The sequence below is a fragment of the Myxine glutinosa genome, chromosome 1, assembly GCF_964187855.1.
Source record: "Myxine glutinosa chromosome 1, kmMyxGlut1.1, whole genome shotgun sequence".
NCBI classification, from domain to species: Eukaryota; Metazoa; Chordata; class Myxini; order Myxiniformes; family Myxinidae; genus Myxine; species Myxine glutinosa.
In genome coordinates this window covers 93,220,806-93,246,931 of record NC_136261.1, presented here as the reverse complement: position 1 = coordinate 93,246,931, position 26,126 = coordinate 93,220,806, and the positions used below count along the sequence as shown (strand labels likewise).

At 37.3% G+C, this 26,126-nt stretch overlaps 1 protein-coding gene across 1 annotated transcript in view; it reads right to left on the bottom strand.

Moving 5' to 3' along the window:
• Positions 1-26,126, bottom strand: part of LOC137426339 (myelin protein P0-like) — a 186,592-nt gene that overhangs the window by 119,776 nt on the left and 40,690 nt on the right. The window contains exon 4 of the mRNA XM_078774700.1: positions 16,404-16,596. Within this exon, the coding sequence (XP_078630826.1) occupies positions 16,404-16,596 (193 nt within the window). The remainder of the gene's footprint in view (positions 1-16,403; positions 16,597-26,126) is intronic.

Genomic DNA, 26,126 nt, shown 5'->3' with positions numbered 1-26,126 from the left:
TAGCTGCTGATATATAGGTACATCTATGAGTGCTATAATAGCAGTAGCTGCTGATATATAGATACATCTATGAGTGCTATAATAGCAGTAGCTGCTGATATATAGATACATCTATGAGTGCTATAATATCAGTAGCTGCTGATATATAGGTACATCTATGAGTGCTATAATAGCAGTAGCTGCTGATATATAGATACATCTATGAGTGCTATAATAGCAGTAGCTGCTGATATATAGATACATCTATGAGTGCTATAATATCAGTAGCTGCTGATATATAGATACATCTATGAGTGCTATAATAGCAGTAGCTGCTGATATATAGGTACATCTATGAGTGCTATAATATCAGTAGCTGCTGATATATAGATACATCTATGAGTGCTATAATATCAGTAGCTGCTGATATATAAATACATCTATGAGTGCGAGAATAGCAGTAGCTGCTGATATATAGATACATCTATGAGTGCTATAATAGCAGTAGCTGCTGATATATAGATACATCTATGAGTGCTATAATAGCAGTAGCTGCTGATATATAGATACATCTATGATTGCTATAATAGCAGTAGCTGCTGATATATAGATACATCTATGAGTGCTATAATAGCAGTAGATGCTGATATATAGATACATCTATGAGTGCTATAATAGCAGTAGCTGCTGATATATAGATACATCTATGAGTGCTATAATATCAGTCGCTGCTGATATATAGATACATCTATGAGTGCTATAATAGCAGTAGCTGCTGATATATAGGTACATCTATGAGTGCTATAATAGCAGTAGCTGCTGATATATAGATACATCTATGAGTGCTATAATAGCAGTAGCTGCTGATATATAGGTACATCTATGAGTGCTATAATAGCAGTAGCTGCTGATATATAGATACATCTATGAGTGCTATAATAGCAGTAGCTGCTGATATATAGATACATCTATGAGTGCTATAATAGCAGTAGCTGCTGATATATAGATACATCTATGAGTGCTATAATAGCAGTAGCTGCTGATATATAGATACATCTATGAGTGCTATAATAGCAGTACCTGCTGATATATAGGTACATCTATGAGTGCTATAATAGCAGTAGCTGCTGATATATAGATACATCTATGAGTGCTATAATAGCAGTAGCTGCTGACATATAGATACATCTATGAGTGCTATAATATCAGTAGCTGCTGATAGATAGATACATCTATGAGTGCTATAATAGCAGTAGCTGCTGATATATAGATACATCTATGAGTGCTATAATTAGCAGTAGCTGCTGATATATAGATACATCTATGAGTGCTATAATAGCAGTAGCTGCTGATATATAGATACATCTATGAGTGCTATAATAGCAGTAGCTGCTGATATATAGATACATCTATGAGTGCTATAATAGCAGTAGCTGCTGATAGATAGATACATCTATGAGTGCTATAATAGCAGTAGCTGCTGATATATAGATACATCTATGAGTGCTATAATATCAGTAGCTGTTGATATATAGATACATCTATGAGTGCTATAATATCAGTAGCTGCTGATATATAGATACATCTATGAGTGCTATAATAGCAGTAGCTGCTGATATATAGATACATCTATGAGTGCTATAATAGCAGTAGCTGCTGATATATAGATACATCTATGAGTGCTATAATAGCAGTAGCTGCTGATATATAGATACATCTATGAGTGCTATAATAGCAGTAGCTGCTGATATATAGATACATCTATGAGTGCTATAATAGCAGTAGCTGCTGATATATAGATACATCTATGAGTGCTATAATAGCAGTAGCTGCTGATATATAGATACATCTATGAGTGCTATAATAGCAGTAGCTGCTGATATATAGATACATCTATGAGTGCTATAATAGCAGTAGCTGCTGATAGATAGATACATCTATGAGTGCTATAATAGCAGTAGCTGCTGATATATAGGTACATCTATGAGTGCTATAATAGCAGTAGCTGCTGATATATAGATACATCTATGAGTGCTATAATAGCAGTAGCTGCTGATATATAGATACATCTATGAGTGCTATAATATCAGTAGCTGCTGATATATAGGTACATCTATGAGTGCTATAATAGCAGTAGCTGCTGATATATAGATACATCTATGAGTGCTATAATAGCAGTAGCTGCTGATATATAGATACATCTATGAGTGCTATAATATCAGTAGCTGCTGATATATAGATACATCTATGAGTGCTATAATAGCAGTAGCTGCTGATATATAGGTACATCTATGAGTGCTATAATATCAGTAGCTGCTGATATATAGATACATCTATGAGTGCTATAATATCAGTAGCTGCTGATATATAAATACATCTATGAGTGCGAGAATAGCAGTAGCTGCTGATATATAGATACATCTATGAGTGCTATAATAGCAGTAGCTGCTGATATATAGATACATCTATGAGTGCTATAATAGCAGTAGCTGCTGATATATAGATACATCTATGATTGCTATAATAGCAGTAGCTGCTGATATATAGATACATCTATGAGTGCTATAATAGCAGTAGATGCTGATATATAGATACATCTATGAGTGCTATAATAGCAGTAGCTGCTGATATATAGATACATCTATGAGTGCTATAATATCAGTCGCTGCTGATATATAGATACATCTATGAGTGCTATAATAGCAGTAGCTGCTGATATATAGGTACATCTATGAGTGCTATAATAGCAGTAGCTGCTGATATATAGATACATCTATGAGTGCTATAATAGCAGTAGCTGCTGATATATAGGTACATCTATGAGTGCTATAATAGCAGTAGCTGCTGATATATAGATACATCTATGAGTGCTATAATAGCAGTAGCTGCTGATATATAGATACATCTATGAGTGCTATAATAGCAGTAGCTGCTGATATATAGATACATCTATGAGTGCTATAATAGCAGTAGCTGCTGATATATAGATACATCTATGAGTGCTATAATAGCAGTACCTGCTGATATATAGGTACATCTATGAGTGCTATAATAGCAGTAGCTGCTGATATATAGATACATCTATGAGTGCTATAATAGCAGTAGCTGCTGACATATAGATACATCTATGAGTGCTATAATATCAGTAGCTGCTGATAGATAGATACATCTATGAGTGCTATAATAGCAGTAGCTGCTGATATATAGATACATCTATGAGTGCTATAATTAGCAGTAGCTGCTGATATATAGATACATCTATGAGTGCTATAATAGCAGTAGCTGCTGATATATAGATACATCTATGAGTGCTATAATAGCAGTAGCTGCTGATATATAGATACATCTATGAGTGCTATAATAGCAGTAGCTGCTGATAGATAGATACATCTATGAGTGCTATAATAGCAGTAGCTGCTGATAGATAGATACATCTATGAGTGCTATAATAGCAGTAGCTGCTGATAGATAGATACATCTATGAGTGCTATAATAGCAGTAGCTGCTGATAGATAGATACATCTATGAGTGCTGTAATAGCAGTAGCTGCTGATAGATACATACATCTATGAGTGCTATAATAGCAGTAGCTGCTGATATATAGATACATCTATGAGTGCTATAATAGCAGTAGCTGCTGATATATAGATACATCTATGAGTGCTGTAATAGCAGTAGCTGCTGATATATAGATACATCTATGAGTGCTATAATATCAGTAGCTGCTGATAGATAGATACATGTATGAGTGCTATAATAGCAGTAGCTGCTGATAGATAGATACATCTATGAGTGCTATAATAGCAGTAGCTGCTGATATATAGATACATCTATGAGTGCTATAATAGCAGTACCTGCTGATATATAGGTACATCTATGAGTGCTATAATAGCAGTAGCTGCTGATATATAGATACATCTATGAGTGCTATAATAGCAGTAGCTGCTGACATATAGATACATCTATGAGTGCTATAATATCAGTAGCTGCTGATAGATAGATACATCTATGAGTGCTATAATAGCAGTAGCTGCTGATATATAGATACATCTATGAGTGCTATAATATCAGTAGCTGCTGATAGATAGATACATGTATGAGTGCTATAATAGCAGTAGCTGCTGATAGATAGATACATCTATGAGTGCTATAATAGCAGTAGCTGCTGATATATAGATACATCTATGAGTGACTATAATAGCAGTAGCTGCTGATATTTCGATACATCTGTGAGTGCTATAATAGCAGTAGCTGCTGATAGATAGATACATGTATGAGTGCTATAATAGCAGTAGCTGCTGATAGATAGATACATCTATGAGTGCTGTAATAGCAGTAGCTGCTGATAGATAGATACATCTATGAGTGCTATAATAGCAGTAGCTGCTGATATATAGATACATCTATGAGTGCTATAATAGCAGTAGCTGCTGATATATAGATACATCTATGAGTGACTATAATAGCAGTAGCTGCTGATATATAGATACATCTGTGAGTGCTATAATAGCAGTAGCTGCTGATATATAGATACATGTATGAGTGCTATAATAGCAGTAGCTGCTGATATATAGATACATGTATGAGTGCTATAATAGCAGTAGCTGCTGATATATAGATACATTTATGAGTGCTATAATAGCAGTAGCTGCTGATATATAGATACATGTATGAGTGCTATAATAGCAGTAGCTGCTGATATATAGATACATCTATGAGTGCTATAATAGCAGTAGCTTCTGATATATAGATACATCTGTGAGTGCTATAATAGCAGTAGCTGCTGATAGATAGATACATCTATGAGTGCTATAATATCAGTAGCTGCTGATAGATACATATATGAGTGCTATAATAGCAGTAGCTGCTGATAGATACATCTATGAGTGCTATAATAGCAGTAGCTGCTGATAGATACATCTATGAGTGCTATAATAGCAGTAGCTGCTGATATAGAGATACATCTATGAGTGCTATAATAGCAGTAGCTGCTGATATATAGATACATGTATGAGTGCTATAATAGCAGTAGCTGCTGATATATAGATACATTTATGAGTGCTATAATAGCAGTAGCTGCTGATATATAGATACATCTATGAGTGCTATAATAGCAGTAGCTGCTGATATATAGATACATCTATGAGTGCTATAATAGCAGTAGCTTCTGATATATAGATACATCTATGAGTGCTATAATAGCAGTAGCTGCTGATATATAGATACATCTATGAGTGCTATAATAGCAGTAGCTGCTGATATATAGATACATCTATGAGTGCTATAATAGCAGTAGCTGCTGATATATAGATACATCTATGAGTGCTATAATATCAGTCGCTGCTGATATATAGATACATCTATGAGTGCTATAATAGCAGTAGCTGCTGATATATAGATACATCTATGAGTGCTATAATAGCAGTAGCTGCTGATAGATAGATACATCTATGAGTGCTATAATAGCAGTAGCTGCTGATATATAGGTACATCTATGAGTGCTATAATAGCAGTAGCTGCTGATATATAGATACATCTATGAGTGCTATAATAGCAGTAGCTGCTGATATATAGATACATCTATGAGTGCTATAATATCAGTAGCTGCTGATATATAGGTACATCTATGAGTGCTATAATAGCAGTAGCTGCTGATATATAGATACATCTATGAGTGCTATAATAGCAGTAGCTGCTGATATATAGATACATCTATGAGTGCTATAATAGCAGTAGCTGCTGATATATAGATACATCTATGAGTGCTATAATATCAGTCGCTGCTGATATATAGATACATCTATGAGTGCTATAATAGCAGTAGCTGCTGATATATAGATACATCTATGAGTGCTATAATAGCAGTAGCTGCTGATATATAGATACATGTATGAGTGCTATAATAGCAGTAGCTGCTGATATATAGATACATTTATGAGTGCTATAATAGCAGTAGCTGCTGATATATAGATACATCTATGAGTGCTATAATAGCAGTAGCTGCTGATATATAGATACATCTATGAGTGCTATAATAGCAGTAGCTGCTGATATATAGATACATCTATGAGTGCTATAATATCAGTAGCTGCTGATATATAGGTACATCTATGAGTGCTATAATAGCAGTAGCTGCTGATATATAGATACATCTATGAGTGCTATAATAGCAGTAGCTGCTGATATATAGATACATCTATGAGTGCTATAATATCAGTAGCTGCTGATATATAGATACATCTATGAGTGCTATAATAGCAGTAGCTGCTGATATATAGGTACATCTATGAGTGCTATAATATCAGTAGCTGCTGATATATAGATACATCTATGAGTGCTATAATATCAGTAGCTGCTGATATATAAATACATCTATGAGTGCTATAATAGCAGTAGCTGCTGATATATAGATACATCTATGAGTGCTATAATAGCAGTAGCTGCTGATATATAGATACATCTATGATTGCTATAATAGCAGTAGCTGCTGATATATAGAAACATCTATGAGTGCTATAATAGCAGTAGCTGCTGATATATAGATACATCTATGAGTGCTATAATAGCAGTAGCTGCTGATATATAGATACATCTATGAGTGCTATAATAGCAGTAGCTGCTGATAGATAGATACATCTATGAGTGCTATAATAGCAGTAGCTGCTGATATATAGGTACATCTATGAGTGCTATAATAGCAGTAGCTGCTGATATATAGATACATCTATGAGTGCTATAATAGCAGTAGCTGCTGATATATAGATACATCTATGAGTGCTATAATATCAGTAGCTGCTGATATATAGGTACATCTATGAGTGCTATAATAGCAGTAGCTGCTGATATATAGATACATCTATGAGTGCTATAATAGCAGTAGCTGCTGATATATAGATACATCTATGAGTGCTATAATAGCAGTAGCTGCTGATATATAGATACATCTATGAGTGCTATAATATCAGTCGCTGCTGATATATAGATACATCTATGAGTGCTATAATAGCAGTAGCTGCTGATATATAGATACATCTATGAGTGCTATAATAGCAGTAGCTGCTGATATATAGATACATGTATGAGTGCTATAATAGCAGTAGCTGCTGATATATAGATACATTTATGAGTGCTATAATAGCAGTAGCTGCTGATATATAGATACATCTATGAGTGCTATAATAGCAGTAGCTGCTGATATATAGATACATCTATGAGTGCTATAATAGCAGTAGCTGCTGATATATAGATACATCTATGAGTGCTATAATATCAGTAGCTGCTGATATATAGGTACATCTATGAGTGCTATAATAGCAGTAGCTGCTGATATATAGATACATCTATGAGTGCTATAATAGCAGTAGCTGCTGATATATAGATACATCTATGAGTGCTATAATATCAGTAGCTGCTGATATATAGATACATCTATGAGTGCTATAATAGCAGTAGCTGCTGATATATAGGTACATCTATGAGTGCTATAATATCAGTAGCTGCTGATATATAGATACATCTATGAGTGCTATAATATCAGTAGCTGCTGATATATAAATACATCTATGAGTGCTATAATAGCAGTAGCTGCTGATATATAGATACATCTATGAGTGCTATAATAGCAGTAGCTGCTGATATATAGATACATCTATGATTGCTATAATAGCAGTAGCTGCTGATATATAGAAACATCTATGAGTGCTATAATAGCAGTAGCTGCTGATATATAGATACATCTATGAGTGCTATAATAGCAGTAGCTGCTGATATATAGATACATCTATGAGTGCTATAATATCAGTCGCTGCTGATATATAGATACATCTATGAGTGCTATAATAGCAGTAGCTGCTGATATATAGGTACATCTATGAGTGCTATAATAGCAGTAGCTGCTGATATATAGATACATCTATGAGTGCTATAATAGCAGTAGCTGCTGATATATAGGTACATCTATGAGTGCTATAATAGCAGTAGCTGCTGATATATAGATACATCTATGAGTGCTATAATAGCAGTAGCTGCTGATATATAGATACATCTATGAGTGCTATAATAGCAGTAGCTGCTGATATATAGATACATCTATGAGTGCTATAATAGCAGTAGCTGCTGATATATAGATACATCTATGAGTGCTATAATAGCAGTACCTGCTGATATATAGGTACATCTATGAGTGCTATAATAGCAGTAGCTGCTGATATATAGATACATCTATGAGTGCTATAATAGCAGTAGCTGCTGACATATAGATACATCTATGAGTGCTATAATATCAGTAGCTGCTGATAGATAGATACATCTATGAGTGCTATAATAGCAGTAGCTGCTGATATATAGATACATCTATGAGTGCTATAATTAGCAGTAGCTGCTGATATATAGATACATCTATGAGTGCTATAATAGCAGTAGCTGCTGATATATAGATACATCTATGAGTGCTATAATAGCAGTAGCTGCTGATATATAGATACATCTATGAGTGCTATAATAGCAGTAGCTGCTGATAGATAGATACATCTATGAGTGCTATAATAGCAGTAGCTGCTGATAGATAGATACATCTATGAGTGCTATAATAGCAGTAGCTGCTGATAGATAGATACATCTATGAGTGCTATAATAGCAGTAGCTGCTGATAGATAGATACATCTATGAGTGCTGTAATAGCAGTAGCTGCTGATAGATACATACATCTATGAGTGCTATAATAGCAGTAGCTGCTGATATATAGATACATCTATGAGTGCTATAATAGCAGTAGCTGCTGATATATAGATACATCTATGAGTGCTATAATAGCAGTAGCTGCTGATATATAGATACATCTATGAGTGCTATAATAGCAGTAGCTGCTGATAGATAGATACATCTATGAGTGCTATAATATCAGTAGCTGCTGATAGATAGATACATCTATGAGTGCTATAATAGCAGTAGCTGCTGATAGATAGATACATCTATGAGTGCTATAATATCAGTAGCTGCTGATAGATAGATACATCTATGAGTGCTATAATATCAGTAGCTGCTGATATATAGATACATCTATGAGTGCTGTAATAGCAGTAGCTGCTGATAGATAGATACATCTATGAGTGCTGTAATAGCAGTAGCTGCTGATAGATAGATACATCTATGAGTGCTATAATAGCAGTAGCTGCTGATATATAGATACATCTATGAGTGCTGTAATAGCAGTAGCTGCTGATATATAGATACATCTATGAGTGCTATAATATCAGTAGCTGCTGATAGATAGATACATGTATGAGTGCTATAATAGCAGTAGCTGCTGATAGATAGATACATCTATGAGTGCTATAATAGCAGTAGCTGCTGATATATAGATACATCTATGAGTGACTATAATAGCAGTAGCTGCTGATATATAGATACATCTACGAGTGCTATAATAGCAGTAGCTGCTGATATATAGATACATCTATGAGTGCTATAATAGCAGTAGCTGCTGATATATAGATACATCTATGAGTGCTATAATAGCAGTAGCTGCTGATATATAGATACATCTATGAGTGCTATAATAGCAGTAGCTGCTGATATATAGATACATCTATGAGTGCTATAATAGCAGTAGCTGCTGATAGATAGATACATCTATGAGTGCTATAATAGCAGTAGCTGCTGATATATAGATACATCTATGAGTGCTATAATAGCAGTACCTGCTGATATATAGGTACATCTATGAGTGCTATAATAGCAGTAGCTGCTGATATATAGATACATCTATGAGTGCTATAATAGCAGTAGCTGCTGACATATAGATACATCTATGAGTGCTATAATATCAGTAGCTGCTGATAGATAGATACATCTATGAGTGCTATAATAGCAGTAGCTGCTGATATATAGATACATCTATGAGTGCTATAATTAGCAGTAGCTGCTGATATATAGATACATCTATGAGTGCTATAATAGCAGTAGCTGCTGATATATAGATACATCTATGAGTGCTATAATAGCAGTAGCTGCTGACATATAGATACATCTATGAGTGCTATAATATCAGTAGCTGCTGATATATAGAAACATCTATGAGTGCTATAATAGCAGTAGCTGCTGATATATAGATACATCTATGAGTGCTATAATAGCAGTAGCTGCTGATATATAGATACATCTATGAGTGCTATAATATCAGTCGCTGCTGATATATAGATACATCTATGAGTGCTATAATAGCAGTAGCTGCTGATATATAGGTACATCTATGAGTGCTATAATAGCAGTAGCTGCTGATATATAGATACATCTATGAGTGCTATAATAGCAGTAGCTGCTGATATATAGGTACATCTATGAGTGCTATAATAGCAGTAGCTGCTGATATATAGATACATCTATGAGTGCTATAATAGCAGTAGCTGCTGATATATAGATACATCTATGAGTGCTATAATAGCAGTAGCTGCTGATATATAGATACATCTATGAGTGCTATAATAGCAGTAGCTGCTGATATATAGATACATCTATGAGTGCTATAATAGCAGTACCTGCTGATATATAGGTACATCTATGAGTGCTATAATAGCAGTAGCTGCTGATATATAGATACATCTATGAGTGCTATAATAGCAGTAGCTGCTGACATATAGATACATCTATGAGTGCTATAATATCAGTAGCTGCTGATAGATAGATACATCTATGAGTGCTATAATAGCAGTAGCTGCTGATATATAGATACATCTATGAGTGCTATAATTAGCAGTAGCTGCTGATATATAGATACATCTATGAGTGCTATAATAGCAGTAGCTGCTGATATATAGATACATCTATGAGTGCTATAATAGCAGTAGCTGCTGATATATAGATACATCTATGAGTGCTATAATAGCAGTAGCTGCTGATAGATAGATACATCTATGAGTGCTATAATAGCAGTAGCTGCTGATAGATAGATACATCTATGAGTGCTATAATAGCAGTAGCTGCTGATAGATAGATACATCTATGAGTGCTATAATAGCAGTAGCTGCTGATAGATAGATACATCTATGAGTGCTGTAATAGCAGTAGCTGCTGATAGATACATACATCTATGAGTGCTATAATAGCAGTAGCTGCTGATATATAGATACATCTATGAGTGCTATAATAGCAGTAGCTGCTGATATATAGATACATCTATGAGTGCTATAATAGCAGTAGCTGCTGATATATAGATACATCTATGAGTGCTATAATAGCAGTAGCTGCTGATAGATAGATACATCTATGAGTGCTATAATATCAGTAGCTGCTGATAGATAGATACATCTATGAGTGCTATAATAGCAGTAGCTGCTGATAGATAGATACATCTATGAGTGCTATAATATCAGTAGCTGCTGATAGATAGATACATCTATGAGTGCTATAATATCAGTAGCTGCTGATATATAGATACATCTATGAGTGCTGTAATAGCAGTAGCTGCTGATAGATAGATACATCTATGAGTGCTGTAATAGCAGTAGCTGCTGATAGATAGATACATCTATGAGTGCTATAATAGCAGTAGCTGCTGATATATAGATACATCTATGAGTGCTGTAATAGCAGTAGCTGCTGATATATAGATACATCTATGAGTGCTATAATATCAGTAGCTGCTGATAGATAGATACATGTATGAGTGCTATAATAGCAGTAGCTGCTGATAGATAGATACATCTATGAGTGCTATAATAGCAGTAGCTGCTGATATATAGATACATCTATGAGTGACTATAATAGCAGTAGCTGCTGATATATAGATACATCTACGAGTGCTATAATAGCAGTAGCTGCTGATATATAGATACATCTATGAGTGCTATAATAGCAGTAGCTGCTGATATATAGATACATCTATGAGTGCTATAATAGCAGTAGCTGCTGATATATAGATACATCTATGAGTGCTATAATAGCAGTAGCTGCTGATATATAGATACATCTATGAGTGCTATAATAGCAGTAGCTGCTGATAGATAGATACATCTATGAGTGCTATAATAGCAGTAGCTGCTGATATATAGGTACATCTATGAGTGCTATAATAGCAGTAGCTGCTGATATATAGGTACATCTATGAGTGCTATAATAGCAGTAGCTGCTGATATATAGATACATCTATGAGTGCTATAATAGCAGTAGCTGCTGATATATAGATACATCTATGAGTGCTATAATATCAGTAGCTGCTGATATATAGGTACATCTATGAGTGCTATAATAGCAGTAGCTGCTGATATATAGATACATCTATGAGTGCTATAATAGCAGTAGCTGCTGATATATAGATACATCTATGAGTGCTATAATATCAGTAGCTGCTGATATATAGATACATCTATGAGTGCTATAATAGCAGTAGCTGCTGATATATAGGTACATCTATGAGTGCTATAATATCAGTAGCTGCTGATATATAGATACATCTATGAGTGCTATAATATCAGTAGCTGCTGATATATAAATACATCTATGAGTGCTATAATAGCAGTAGCTGCTGATATATAGATACATCTATGAGTGCTATAATAGCAGTAGCTGCTGATATATAGATACATCTATGAGTGCTATAATAGCAGTAGCTGCTGATATATAGATACATCTATGAGTGCTACAATAGCAGTAGCTGCTGATATATAGATACATCTATGAGTGCTATAATAGCAGTAGCTGCTGATATATAGATACATCTATGAGTGCTATAATATCAGTCGCTGCTGATATATAGATACATCTATGAGTGCTATAATAGCAGTAGCTGCTGATATATAGGTACATCTATGAGTGCTATAATAGCAGTAGCTGCTGATATATAGATACATCTATGAGTGCTATAATAGCAGTAGCTGCTGATATATAGGTACATCTATGAGTGCTATAATAGCAGTAGCTGCTGATATATAGATACATCTATGAGTGCTATAATAGCAGTAGCTGCTGATATATAGATACATCTATGAGTGCTATAATAGCAGTAGCTGCTGATATATAGATACATCTATGAGTGCTATAATAGCAGTAGCTGCTGATATATAGATACATCTATGAGTGCTATAATAGCAGTACCTGCTGATATATAGGTACATCTATGAGTGCTATAATAGCAGTAGCTGCTGATATATAGATACATCTATGAGTGCTATAATAGCAGTAGCTGCTGACATATAGATACATCTATGAGTGCTATAATATCAGTAGCTGCTGATAGATAGATACATCTATGAGTGCTATAATAGCAGTAGCTGCTGATAGATAGATACATCTATGAGTGCTATAATAGCAGTAGCTGCTGATATATAGATACATCTATGAGTGCTATAATTAGCAGTAGCTGCTGATATATAGATACATCTATGAGTGCTACAATAGCAGTAGCTGCTGATATATAGATACATCTATGAGTGCTATAATAGCAGTAGCTGCTGATATATAGATACATCTATGAGTGCTATAATAGCAGTAGCTGCTGATAGATAGATACATCTATGAGTGCTATAATAGCAGTAGCTGCTGATAGATAGATACATCTATGAGTGCTATAATAGCAGTAGCTGCTGATAGATAGATACATCTATGAGTGCTATAATAGCAGTAGCTGCTGATAGATAGATACATCTATGAGTGCTGTAATAGCAGTAGCTGCTGATAGATACATACATCTATGAGTGCTATAATAGCAGTAGCTGCTGATATATAGATACATCTATGAGTGCTATAATAGCAGTAGCTGCTGATATATAGATACATCTATGAGTGCTATAATAGCAGTAGCTGCTGATATATAGATACATCTATGAGTGCTATAATAGCAGTAGCTGCTGATAGATAGATACATCTATGAGTGCTATAATATCAGTAGCTGCTGATAGATAGATACATCTATGAGTGCTATAATAGCAGTAGCTGCTGATAGATAGATACATCTATGAGTGCTATAATATCAGTAGCTGCTGATAGATAGATACATCTATGAGTGCTATAATATCAGTAGCTGCTGATATATAGATACATCTATGAGTGCTGTAATAGCAGTAGCTGCTGATAGATAGATACATCTATGAGTGCTGTAATAGCAGTAGCTGCTGATAGATAGATACATCTATGAGTGCTATAATAGCAGTAGCTGCTGATATATAGATACATCTATGAGTGCTGTAATAGCAGTAGCTGCTGATATATAGATACATCTATGAGTGCTATAATATCAGTAGCTGCTGATAGATAGATACATGTATGAGTGCTATAATAGCAGTAGCTGCTGATAGATAGATACATCTATGAGTGCTATAATAGCAGTAGCTGCTGATATATAGATACATCTATGAGTGACTATAATAGCAGTAGCTGCTGATATTTCGATACATCTGTGAGTGCTATAATAGCAGTAGCTGCTGATAGATAGATACATGTATGAGTGCTATAATAGCAGTAGCTGCTGATAGATAGATACATCTATGAGTGCTGTAATAGCAGTAGCTGCTGATAGATAGATACATCTATGAGTGCTGTAATAGCAGTAGCTGCTGATATATAGATACATCTATGAGTGCTATAATAGCAGTAGCTGCTGATATATAGATACATCTATGAGTGCTGTAATAGCAGTAGCTGCTGATATATAGATACATCTATGAGTGCTATAATATCAGTAGCTGCTGATAGATAGATACATCTATGAGTGCTATAATATCAGTAGCTGCTGATAGATAGATACATCTATGAGTGCTATAATAGCAGTAGCTGCTGATATATAGATACATCTATGAGTGCTATAATAGCAGTAGCTGCTGATATATAGATACATCTATGAGTGACTATCATAGCAGTAGCTGCTGATATATAGATACATCTGTGAGTGCTATAATAGCAGTAGCTGCTGATAGATAGATACATGTATGAGTGCTATAATAGCAGTAGCTGCTGATAGATAGATACATCTATGAGTGCTGTAATAGCAGTAGCTGCTGATAGATAGATACATCTATGAGTGCTGTAATAGCAGTAGCTGCTGATATATAGATACATCTATGAGTGCTATAATAGCAGGAGCTGCTGATAGATAGATACATCTATGAGTGCTGTAATAGCAGTAGCTGCTGATAGATAGATGTATAAACGCGAATCAGACATTCTTTAGATGTGGTTAATGTCCTCTTCCATGTCTACCAAACTGCTCAATATGCATGTACCGGTACCATGAAGTGATATTTCGTGGCGAGGAATTCTAGTCAAATATGTATGAATGTGATGGCAATAGCTGCTGATAGATACATGTATGGCAACCGGACATTATTCTTAAAAGCGGAAGTTTTGGTCTACCATTGTTATATGTATCAGCAAATATTAAAAGTAAACAGAACTCAATGTGACAGAGGTTTCTTTATTTTCTTTATTTGAATCGTATCAGTGCGTACATACGAAGGTTTACTAGTTTAGAAACCATAACATGATTCATCATGTATGTCCGATCAAGTATATTTAAGAAAAAAACATCTTGACTATTGTGCGTTGAATAAACCATTAAAATTTCACTATGAAAAAAAACACAAAAAAAAAACCCTCCCTCCCGACCCAGTTTTTTGAAAAAAAGTGATGATAAACAGGATTTTTTTTTTAACCAGCCTTAGAGAGAAGTAGTAAACCAACAACAGGTGGAAGGACAAAAGAAAGGGAGACATGGACACCCAATGGGTGTGGGAAGGAATGAGTGTTAAGGGAGAATGCATGAGGTGGAAAAGATGGATGCAGAAGGAAACTCTTAGGAAGGAAAAATTGCAATTTGGAACGAGGTGGGCTTTGGGTTGGGAAGATGGTGGGGTACTGATGGGGGTAGAAAAAAAAATCATGGTTTTGCATGGGGTATGATCTAAGGTGGTTGTAAACAGCTGTCTTTGAAACATGGAGAAAATAAATATTCTGTTGAAAATAATCAATCGGGATCAATATTCTGTTGAAATACAGTCAACCCTCCATATCTACAAGTTTCGCTTAACTGCGAATTGGTAAATGTATACGGATTGTACATTCACGACCCATGTATTCGTGAGTTTGCAACCATCAACACTGGGACATGAGGGTGGGTACACAGATGTTAATACTGTACAGTACTGTATTTGTACAGTTCTGCCTTCCTCTCCAACACCACCAACATCATCATCACATCATGATAAAACATCAATATTAACACTGCACTGTAATTTATTCATTTCAATCATTGTTCTTAAACATTTACCATTTCCCGTCTATGTTCAGTCTGACCTAAAGGAACCTCACCCCATTTTTTCCCATTAAACCAAGGAATCCGTACTCTTGAATTCTATATCCGTGAGGTTTTCCCGGAACATCACGCTTGCGGATACGGAAGTCCGCGGATACGGAAGTCCGTGTGTATATATACTCACTTTCAAAATTTTTCAACAGAATGCTTTGTTTTGTAGTTCTCATGTTGTTGTCGTCATCCACAATGCACGTGTAGTGTCCGCTGTCTGACTTTGATGTTTTGTGAATGGTAATTGAGACATCTTGACGAGAAAGGTTTCCAGAAAATTCCACCCGGTCTTTCAATGAAAATGGCTTTTTATAAAAGCCACAAATCTGATGGTATGGAATACAAACAAATCCCATCAATAATCACCAAAATAGAAGATCACGACTTGAATTAAAAATATTTTGTTTCAAAACAGTGGATTGAAAATGCAGGATCAAGTATCTAGTAATAGGTGTCCACAACCATCCTTGACCATGTTGTAGAACGTTGGCCGAGGACCTCCCTTTTTTCCCGCCCTCACTTTTTCACCTTTATTAGCCCCAGTTGGACTTGGTCTGAAATAGGGGATTATCTATTGGGTCTTGTCCGTCTGTCCGTCCGTGTGTGTGTGTGTGTGTGTGTGTGTGTGTGTGTGTGTGTGTGTGTGTGTGTGTGTGTGTGTGTGTGTGTGTGTCTGCAACCATATCTTGTACAAGTACATGTATGGACCGATTTTATTCAAACTAGGCAAAAATACAATACATGACGGTATACATATGCACATCACTTTGTTTGCGATGCGATCAAAAATGGTTGACTGGCGGCCATTTTCAATGTAAAAAGCCTGATGTTGAACACGTCCTCAACCATTTCTCGGACATGCATTTACTGATGTTATTCAAACTTGACAAACAGATAAAGAATGATGGCTTCCATATTCACGTCATTTCTTTTCGACATCCGATCATTCATTCATTCATTCATTCATTGATCAAAGATGGCGGACTGGCGACCATTGAGTTAGGTGAACGTGTCTCCAAACATTCTCGGCCATGTATGGACTAATTTTGTTCAAACTTGGCACAAAGACAATACATGAGAGCATAGATATGCAGAATATTTACCTTGCGCTCGCGAAGCGAAAAGCAGGGTTAGGCATTCAGTTATCTACGTACGTGCGTATGTGTGGCATATGTGCCTGCATTTTTAAAATTCATTTTCTCGGCAGCCGTGGTCCGATTGACAAGAAATTTTTACCATAGGAGTGCCTCTGCCAGTATAATTTTTTATTCATAATTATGACGTCATAAGTCACGTGATACGGACGCCATCTTGTTACGAAAATTGACTTGGAAAAACGTTACACCTCGATATCTCCCAAACCGCTGAATGGCAAAAAAAGGAATATGGCTCATAGTCAAGTACTCTCCAAGGGGAATTAAGATATTTGTTAATGATGATGTCATCGGTGCCTTCGTTATGACGTCATAATTCGACAAGTACAACACTTATCTGATCATTGTGAACTTTTTTTCTCAGCAACTATTGGCCTGATGGACACGAAATTTTCGGTTGGTAAACCAATGATGGTGGCCTCTCCTATTGTGTTTGGTAAACCAAACACAATAGGAGTGCCTCTTCCTGTAGAATATTGTAATGATAATCATGACGTCATCAGTCATGTGGTACAGGCGCCATCTTGGTAAAACCGAAAAACGTTGCACCTCTATATCTCCAAACTCGCTCCATGGACAAAAATTGAAACATGGCTCATTGTAAATAACTCCATATGGGAAATAGGTGTTGATAACGATGACGTCATTGGTGCCGTAATTATGACATCATAATTTGACATGGACAATGCTTAGTCTGATCAGTTTGAAATTTATTGAGCATGATCTATGCAACAATTATAGTAGAAAATATAAATTTATGATGTCATCGCTCACCTGGTCTGGCGCCATATTGGATCAAAGAAAAAAACCGTTCAAAAGCAGAAGAGTTGGCTCACACCAAGTTGACTGCACAAGGTAAGTATTCTATGAATACCATCTAGTTTGTTTTGTAATCCAACCAGAGATGGCCGACGGGTGGCCAATAACTTCGTACAGCAAAATTGCTAAAAACCACGGGGCGATGACATTTTATGTCTTTTCCTCCTTGATCATTTTAAAATTTGTTTTCTCCACAACCCCTTGAGCGATTGACACAAAACTTTCAACATGGGAGTGCCTACCCATGGATAATTTTTTAACAAACTTACATGATAAATGGATGGAAATTGTGGCTAGCATTGCACAATGTGTCTTTTCTGCAGGCATGGGTTGCAGGGTATTTCACGTATCAGGAATAAACAGCCTCGACCTAACTTCGCTTGGCCTCGGCTGAATAAAGACTATTAGAGAGCTAGATTGAGGAAGTGATGATTTTATTGAAATTAGGTTGTGACAACTAGCACCATGACCTTTGTGAACGTGTTTAAAATGCATTTATTTAACCCTAATAAAATTCATGATATTATTTGACTTTCCAAGAGTAAAATGATCCAGGGAGAAACTGATAGATTTCAGAAATTTAATTATGTCTACAAAAGCGTTCTTGAAAGATGGTAAGTCTGGAGCAACTTGCCAAACACACAAAATGTAAGAGTATAAGATTTTAATGACATGATTTAGCAAATCTGTGGGTCACAGGTGAAATGTCACCTGACACCAAACTTGTTTTCCCCTGTTTAATGTAAATTTTCGGTAAGAATACAAATTTTTATGGGATGGGACACCTAGCTTAATGTCCATCCGAGGGAGGGTACAGATAATGGCAAATCACCCTGCCTGGGAAACATCAGGGTGATAGTTTATAGCTGGGCCAAGATTCAAACCTACACTTACCGCTTACAGGTGAGTTTACGTACCTTTAGGCCATCCTCCCAGCCCTTGGGAAAGACACTGAGATCTTTAAATTTCAACAAGTGATGGGAGCAGATGGGACACTCAGCTTAATGTCCATCAGAGGGGCACCACATGCAGTATGTGATGCAATGCCTGAATTTAAATCATCAATCTGACAGTTTATAGTTTGGTCAGGAATTAAACCCAGCATAGACAGCTTGATGATAAGTATGCTGCTTCTGTGCCATCCTGCCAAAGCACAAATAGAAATACATTTTTCCCTGTTTTTTTTAGTTTTAATTTTAATTTTCTTTTTCTCCTTTTGGCAGACGCGGATTCACAAACATACAGTCCCGTGAAAAAGTAAGTACACCCCATGTAAAGTTTTGACTTTTTCAACATATTTCAACATACAGCTATTTGATCTTCATTTCAACAATATTGATAGATAAAGCTGATATAATATAACAAATATCATGAAACATTTACATTTTGTAGTCCATTGTATAATTTATATAAACATAAATGCAAATTTCGCATGTGGAAAAAGTAAGTACACCCCGACATTTATCACTACTTCAAATACCTAAAATTAGAATCAGGTGCACCAGCTCAGGTGCAAATGATTAGAACATCGTTAGAGAGCATCTTGGAGGAACCTGTCTTATTTAAACCTCAGACATTTAGTTTGGTTTGCTCTTTGTTGTTGAAGTGTGCGGCATCACCATGCCTAGATCAAAAGAGCTCTCTGAGGCCTTCAGAAAGAAGGTTATAGATGCCTACGAGTCTGGGAAGGAATTTAAAAAGATCTCCAAACAATTTGAAATCAATCATTCGACTGTCCAGAAGATCATCTACAAGTGGAGAAGATTCCAAACAACTGCCAACGTGTTCAGGCGAGGCCGCCCCAGAAAGTTCAGCCCGAGAGCAGACCACAAGATGCTGAAAGAAGTCTCTAAGAACCCCAGAATGTCATCAGGGGACCTACAGGTAGCTCTTGCCACTGTTGATGTCAAAGTGCACGAGTCTACCATTAGAAAGAGGCTGCACAATTTTGATCTACATGGGAGATGTGCCAGGAGGAAACCTTTGCTGTCCAGAAAGAACAGCAGGGCAAGACTAAAGTTTGCCAATGAACACCTCGGCAAACACCAGCACTTCTGGAACAATGTGTTCTGGACAGATGAGTCAAAGGTAGAGCTATTTTGCCACAGTACCAGAAGACATGTTTGGCGAAAACCAAAGACAGCATTTGACCACAAGAACATGATGCCAACTGTAGAGCATGGTGGTGGAAATATTATGGTTTGGGGCAGCTTTGCTGCATCAGGGCCTGGGCAGCTCACCATCACAGAATCCACTATGAATTCTTCATTGTACCAGAGGGTGCTTGAGGATAATGCGAGGCCATCTGTCGAAAAGTTGAAGCTCAGCCGAAGGTGGATCTTCCAACATGACAATGACCCTAAACATACCAGTAAATCCACCAAGGAATGGCTGAAAAGAAAGAAATGGAGGGTTCTGGAATGGCCAAGTCAAAGCCCGGATCTAAATCCCATCGAGATGTTGTGGGGGGATTTGAAACGAGCTGTGCATGCAAGAAACCCCTCAAACATCGCACAGCTGAAAGAATTCTGCATGGGGGAGTGGGCAAAAATGTCTCCCAGTCGATGTCAGAGACTGGTAGACAGTTATGAGAAACGTCTACTTGAGGTTGTTTCTGCCAAAGGGGGCAATACCACCTATTAGAGCCAAGGGTGTACTTACTTTTTCCACATGCGAAATTTGCATTCATGTTTATTTAAATTATACAATGGACTACAAAATGTAAATGTTTCATGATATTTGTTATATTATATCACCTTTATCTATCAATATTGTTGAAATGAAGATCAAATAGCTGTATGTTGAAATATGTTGAAAAAGTCAAAACTTTACATGGGATGTACTTACTTTTTGACGTGACTGTATGTCCCATCAAGGCTGTTTTCTGACAAATTGTAATCACCATGTGTCACCTGACACACAAATGGCATCATGCCTGTGCTAACACGATCAAAGAAAAGCCTTACAAGCAGTCAAACAAAAATGACGCAAATCAGTGCTTAGTATTTATGTTCCATCTAATTTGGAAAATGGATTAAACTGCTTACTCCAGCTGCCCTCGGCAACAAAGACATGGCTAGGATCAACTCCTATCAGGTCAGAACCAAACCAAGATACAAGAAAAAAAAACCATATTCATGATCTCTTCCACCTCAAATGACCCCCATTCCAAAGCACTCCCTTTTTCAGGTTATTGTTCTCCCCCTCCCTTCTCTCACCTCTTTTCACTTGTTAGTTGTCGGTTGGTTTGTTTATTTTCTGTTTCATCCCCACTTCTCCTTTCCTCTTCTTGCTGTGTTTCATTCCGTTTGTGTGCAGCTTGTTCACCCCCATGTATCCTTCTCCTCCTCCCCTTGACATCACTCTCACCTCTACTCTGCTGATTGGTGTTTCCCCCTTCCATTTTGTTCCCTTCCATGCTGCTCTAGCTCTTCCACAAGACTCGATCAGGTTTATTTAAAAAAAGGAGCCAATCTATGAATAGGTGATGCCCGGTTCACAGGTTGGAACGAGATTCGTGGTGAAGGATCTCTGAGAAATTTTCAGGAGACATGCCGAGAAGGCTTTGGGACAGATATTGAGATTCATAGAGTCGGAGGAGAAGAATCACAACAGTACATTATACTTCGAGGCAGAGTGGAATATTCCGAATGAAGATAAATAATAATAACAACAAGGATAAAAAGACATAAAATGTCATGGCCCCTGTGGTTTTCGTAATTTTGCTGTACGGCGTGAAAGGCTGCCAGTCAGAAATCTTTGGTCGGATGACAAAACAAAATCTTCTGTTTATGTACACTCTCACATATTGTCTTTATGCCAAGTTTGAACAAAATCGGTCCATGCATGTCGAAAAATGTTTGGGGACACGTTTAAGTGACAAGATGGCCGCCAGTCCACCATCTTTGATCTGATCTCGAAAAAAAATGATGTGCATATGTAAGCCATCATTCATTATCTGTGTGCCAAGTATGAACAAAATCGGTCCATACATGTCCGGGATGTGGTTGCGCACGGACATATTGACGAACGGATGCACGGACAGACGGGACCCAATCTATAAGCCCTCGTTTCAGACTATGTCTAACAGAGACAAAAGAGAACGGCACTCAGTAGAGAGCATACCTCCGCCTGGTTGGCCATATCACTCAATGGTGAAGAATCACTTAAAAAAGGAAATTCTCATATCCGAATGCATATTCAGATTTTCACCAAAATCAAATCTATTTGTCTTTGGCATACACCCAACCTGTCCACCAAGTTTCGTCCAAATCTGTCTACAACATTTTGAGATATTCCGCTATGTATCGTTTTTGGCCCTATGTCCCAATGGTGAAGAATCAATTAAAAAATTATAGTAGCCGGATCCGAATCCGGATCTTCACCAAAATTTAATAATTTCGTCCGTGTCACATACACACACTAACTACCTCTCTGCCAAATTTCGTCCGAATCCGTCCACAACCTTTTGAGATATTTTGTTCACAAACAAACAAACAGACAGATGAAAAATCGGTCAGAGGCCGAGGACTTGCCGGAATGTACTTTTTTATCGGCCATTTAGAACAAATATGGCGGCTGAAACACGTGATAGATGACGTCATCATTAACATATTTTATTCCCCATGGAGAGTTCTTTACAATGAGCCATGTCAATTTTTTCCATTCTGCACTTTTGGAGATTTAGTGGTGCAAAGTTTTCCCATTTTTCCAAGATGGCGGCCGAACCACGTGACCAATGGCATCATCATTAACATATTTTATTCCCCATGGAGAGTTCTTTCCAATGAGCCATGTCTCAATTTTTTCTATTCAGGACTTTTGGAGATGTGGAGGTGCAGAATTTTTTGGTTTATCCAAGATGGCGGCCGAACCACGTGACCGATGACATCATCATTAACATATTTTATTCCCCATGGAGAGTTCTTTACAATGAGCCATGTCTCAATTTTTTCTGTTCAGCACTTTTGGAGATATAGTGGTGCAAAGTTTTGCCGTTTTTCCAAGATGGCGGCCGACCACGTGACATATGACGTCATCATTAACATATTTTATTCCCCATGGAGTTCTTTACAATGAGCCATGTCACAATTTTTTCTGTTCAGCACTTTTGGATATAGTGGCGTAACGTTTTGCCGTTTTTCCAAGATGGCGACCGAACCACGTGACTGATGACGTCATCATTTACATATTTTATTCCCCATGGAGAGTTCTTTACAATGAGCCATGTCTCAATTTTTTCTGTTCAGTACTTTTGGAGATATAGAGGTGCAAAGTTTTTCGGTTTTTCCAAGATGGCGGCCGAACCACGTCACCGATGACGTCATCAATTGTGCACAGTCTATTCAAGGGCAAGACCAATATGTGTGCAAAGGTTGGCGATTCTACGTGCAACGGTGTAGACGCAGTGCTGCAAACAGACAGACAGACAAACAGACAGACAGATGAAAAATCGGTCAGAGACCGAGGACTTGCCGGAATTTACTTTTTATCGGCCATTTAGGACAAATATGGCGGCCGAACCACGTGACCGATGAGGTCATCATTAACATATTTTATTCCCCATGGAGATTTCTTTACAATGAGCCACGTCTCAATTTTTGTCTGTTCAGCACTTTTGGAGATATGGAGGTGTAACGTTTTCCGGTTTTTCCAAGATGGCGGCCGACCACGTGACATATGACGTCATCATTAACATATTTTATTCCCCATGGAGAGTTCTTTCCAATGAGCCATGTCTCAATTTTTTCTGTTCAGCACTTTTGGAGATATAGTGGCGCAACGTTTTGCCGTTTTTCCAAGATGGCAACCGAACCACGTGACTGATGACGTCATCATTTACATATTTTATTCCCCATGGAGAGTTCTTTCCAATGAGCCATGTCTCAATTTTTTCTGTTCAGTACTTTCGGAGATATAGAGGTGCAAATTTATTCGGTTTTTCCAAGATGGCGGCCGAACCACGTCACCGATGACGTCATCATTGAGGCACAGTATATTAGAGGGCAAGACCATTATGTGTGCAAAGTTTGGCGATTCTCCGTGCAACGGTGTAGACGCAGTGCTGCAAACAGACAAACAGACAGACAAACAGACAAACAGACAAACAGATGAAAAATCGGTCAGAGACCGAGGACTTGCCGGAATTTACTTTTTTATCGGCCATTTAGGACAAATATGGCGGCTGAACCACCTGACCGATGACATCATCATTAACATATTTTATTCCCCACGGAGAGTTCTTTACAATGAGCCATGTCTCAATTTTTTCTGTTCAGCACTTTTGGAGATAGAGGTGCAACGTTTTTCGGATTTTCCAAGATGGCGGCCGAACCACGTGACCGATGACGACATCATTAACATATTTTATTCCCCCTGGAGAGTTCTTTCCAATGAGCCATGTCTCAATTTTTTCTGTTCAGCACTTTTGGAGATAGAGGTGCAACGTTTTTCGGATTTTCCAATATGGCGGCCGAACCACGTGACCGATGACGTCATCATTAACATATTTTATTCCCCCTGGAGAGTTCTTTCCAATGAGCCATGTCTCAATTTTTTCTATTCAGCACTTTCGGAGATATGGAGGTGAATTTTTTTCCCGTTTTTCCAAGATGGCGGCCGCACCACGTGACCGATGACGTCATCATTAACATATTTTATTCCACATGGAGAGTTCTTGACAATGAGCCATGTCTCAATTTTTTCTATTCAGCACTTTCGGAGATATGGAGGTGCTAGGTTTTTCGGTTTTTCCAAGATGGCGGCCGACCACGCGACTGATGACGTCATCATTAACATATTTTATTCCCCATGGAGAGTTCTTTACAATGAGCCATGTCTCAATTTTTTCTGTTCAGCACTTTTGGAGATATAGTGGTCCAAAGTTTTGCCGTTTTTCCAAGATCGCGGCCGACCACGTGACCTATGACGTCATCATTAACATATTTTATTCCCCATGGAGAGTTCTTTACAATGAGCCATGTCTCAATTTTTTCTGTTCAGCACTTTTGGAGATATAGTGGCGCAACGTTTTGCCGTTTTTCCAAGATGGCGACCGAACCACGTGACTGATGACGTCATCATTTAAATATTTTATTCCCCATGGAGAGTTCTTTACAATGAGCCATGTCTCAATTTTTTCTGTTCAGTACTTTCGGAGATATAGAGGTGCAAGGTTTTTCGGTTTTTCCAAGATGGCGGCCGAACCACGTCACCGATGACGTCATCAATTGGGCACAGTCTATTCCAGGGCAAGACCAATATGTGTGCAAAGTTTGGCGATTCGCCGTGCAACGGTGTAGACGCAGTGCTGCAAACAGACAGACAGACAGACAGACAGACAAACAGACAGACAAACGAACAGATCAACATACTTGCCGGAAAAAATTTTCCGGCAAGTAACGAACAGATCAACATACTTGCCGGAAACTTTTTCCGGCAAGTAACAAACAGACAAACAGACAAATGAAAAATCGGTCAGAGACCGAGGACTTGCCGGAATGTACTCTTTTATCGGCCATTTAAGACAAATATGGCGTCCGAACCACGTGACCTATGATGTCATTATTAACATATTTTATTCCCCATGGAGAGTTCTTTACAATGAGCCATGTCTCAATTTTTTCTATTCAGCACTTTCAGAGATATGGAGGTGCACAATTTTTCGGTTTTTCCAAGATGGCGGCCGAACCACGTGACATATGACGTCATCATTAACATATTTTATTCCCCATTGAGAGTTCTTTGCAATGAGCCATGTCTCAATTTTTTCCACTCTGCACTTTTGGAGATATAGTGGTGCAAAGTTTTCCCGTTTTTCCAAGATGGCGGCCGAACCACGTGACCGATGGCATCATCATTAACATATTTTATTGCCCATGGAG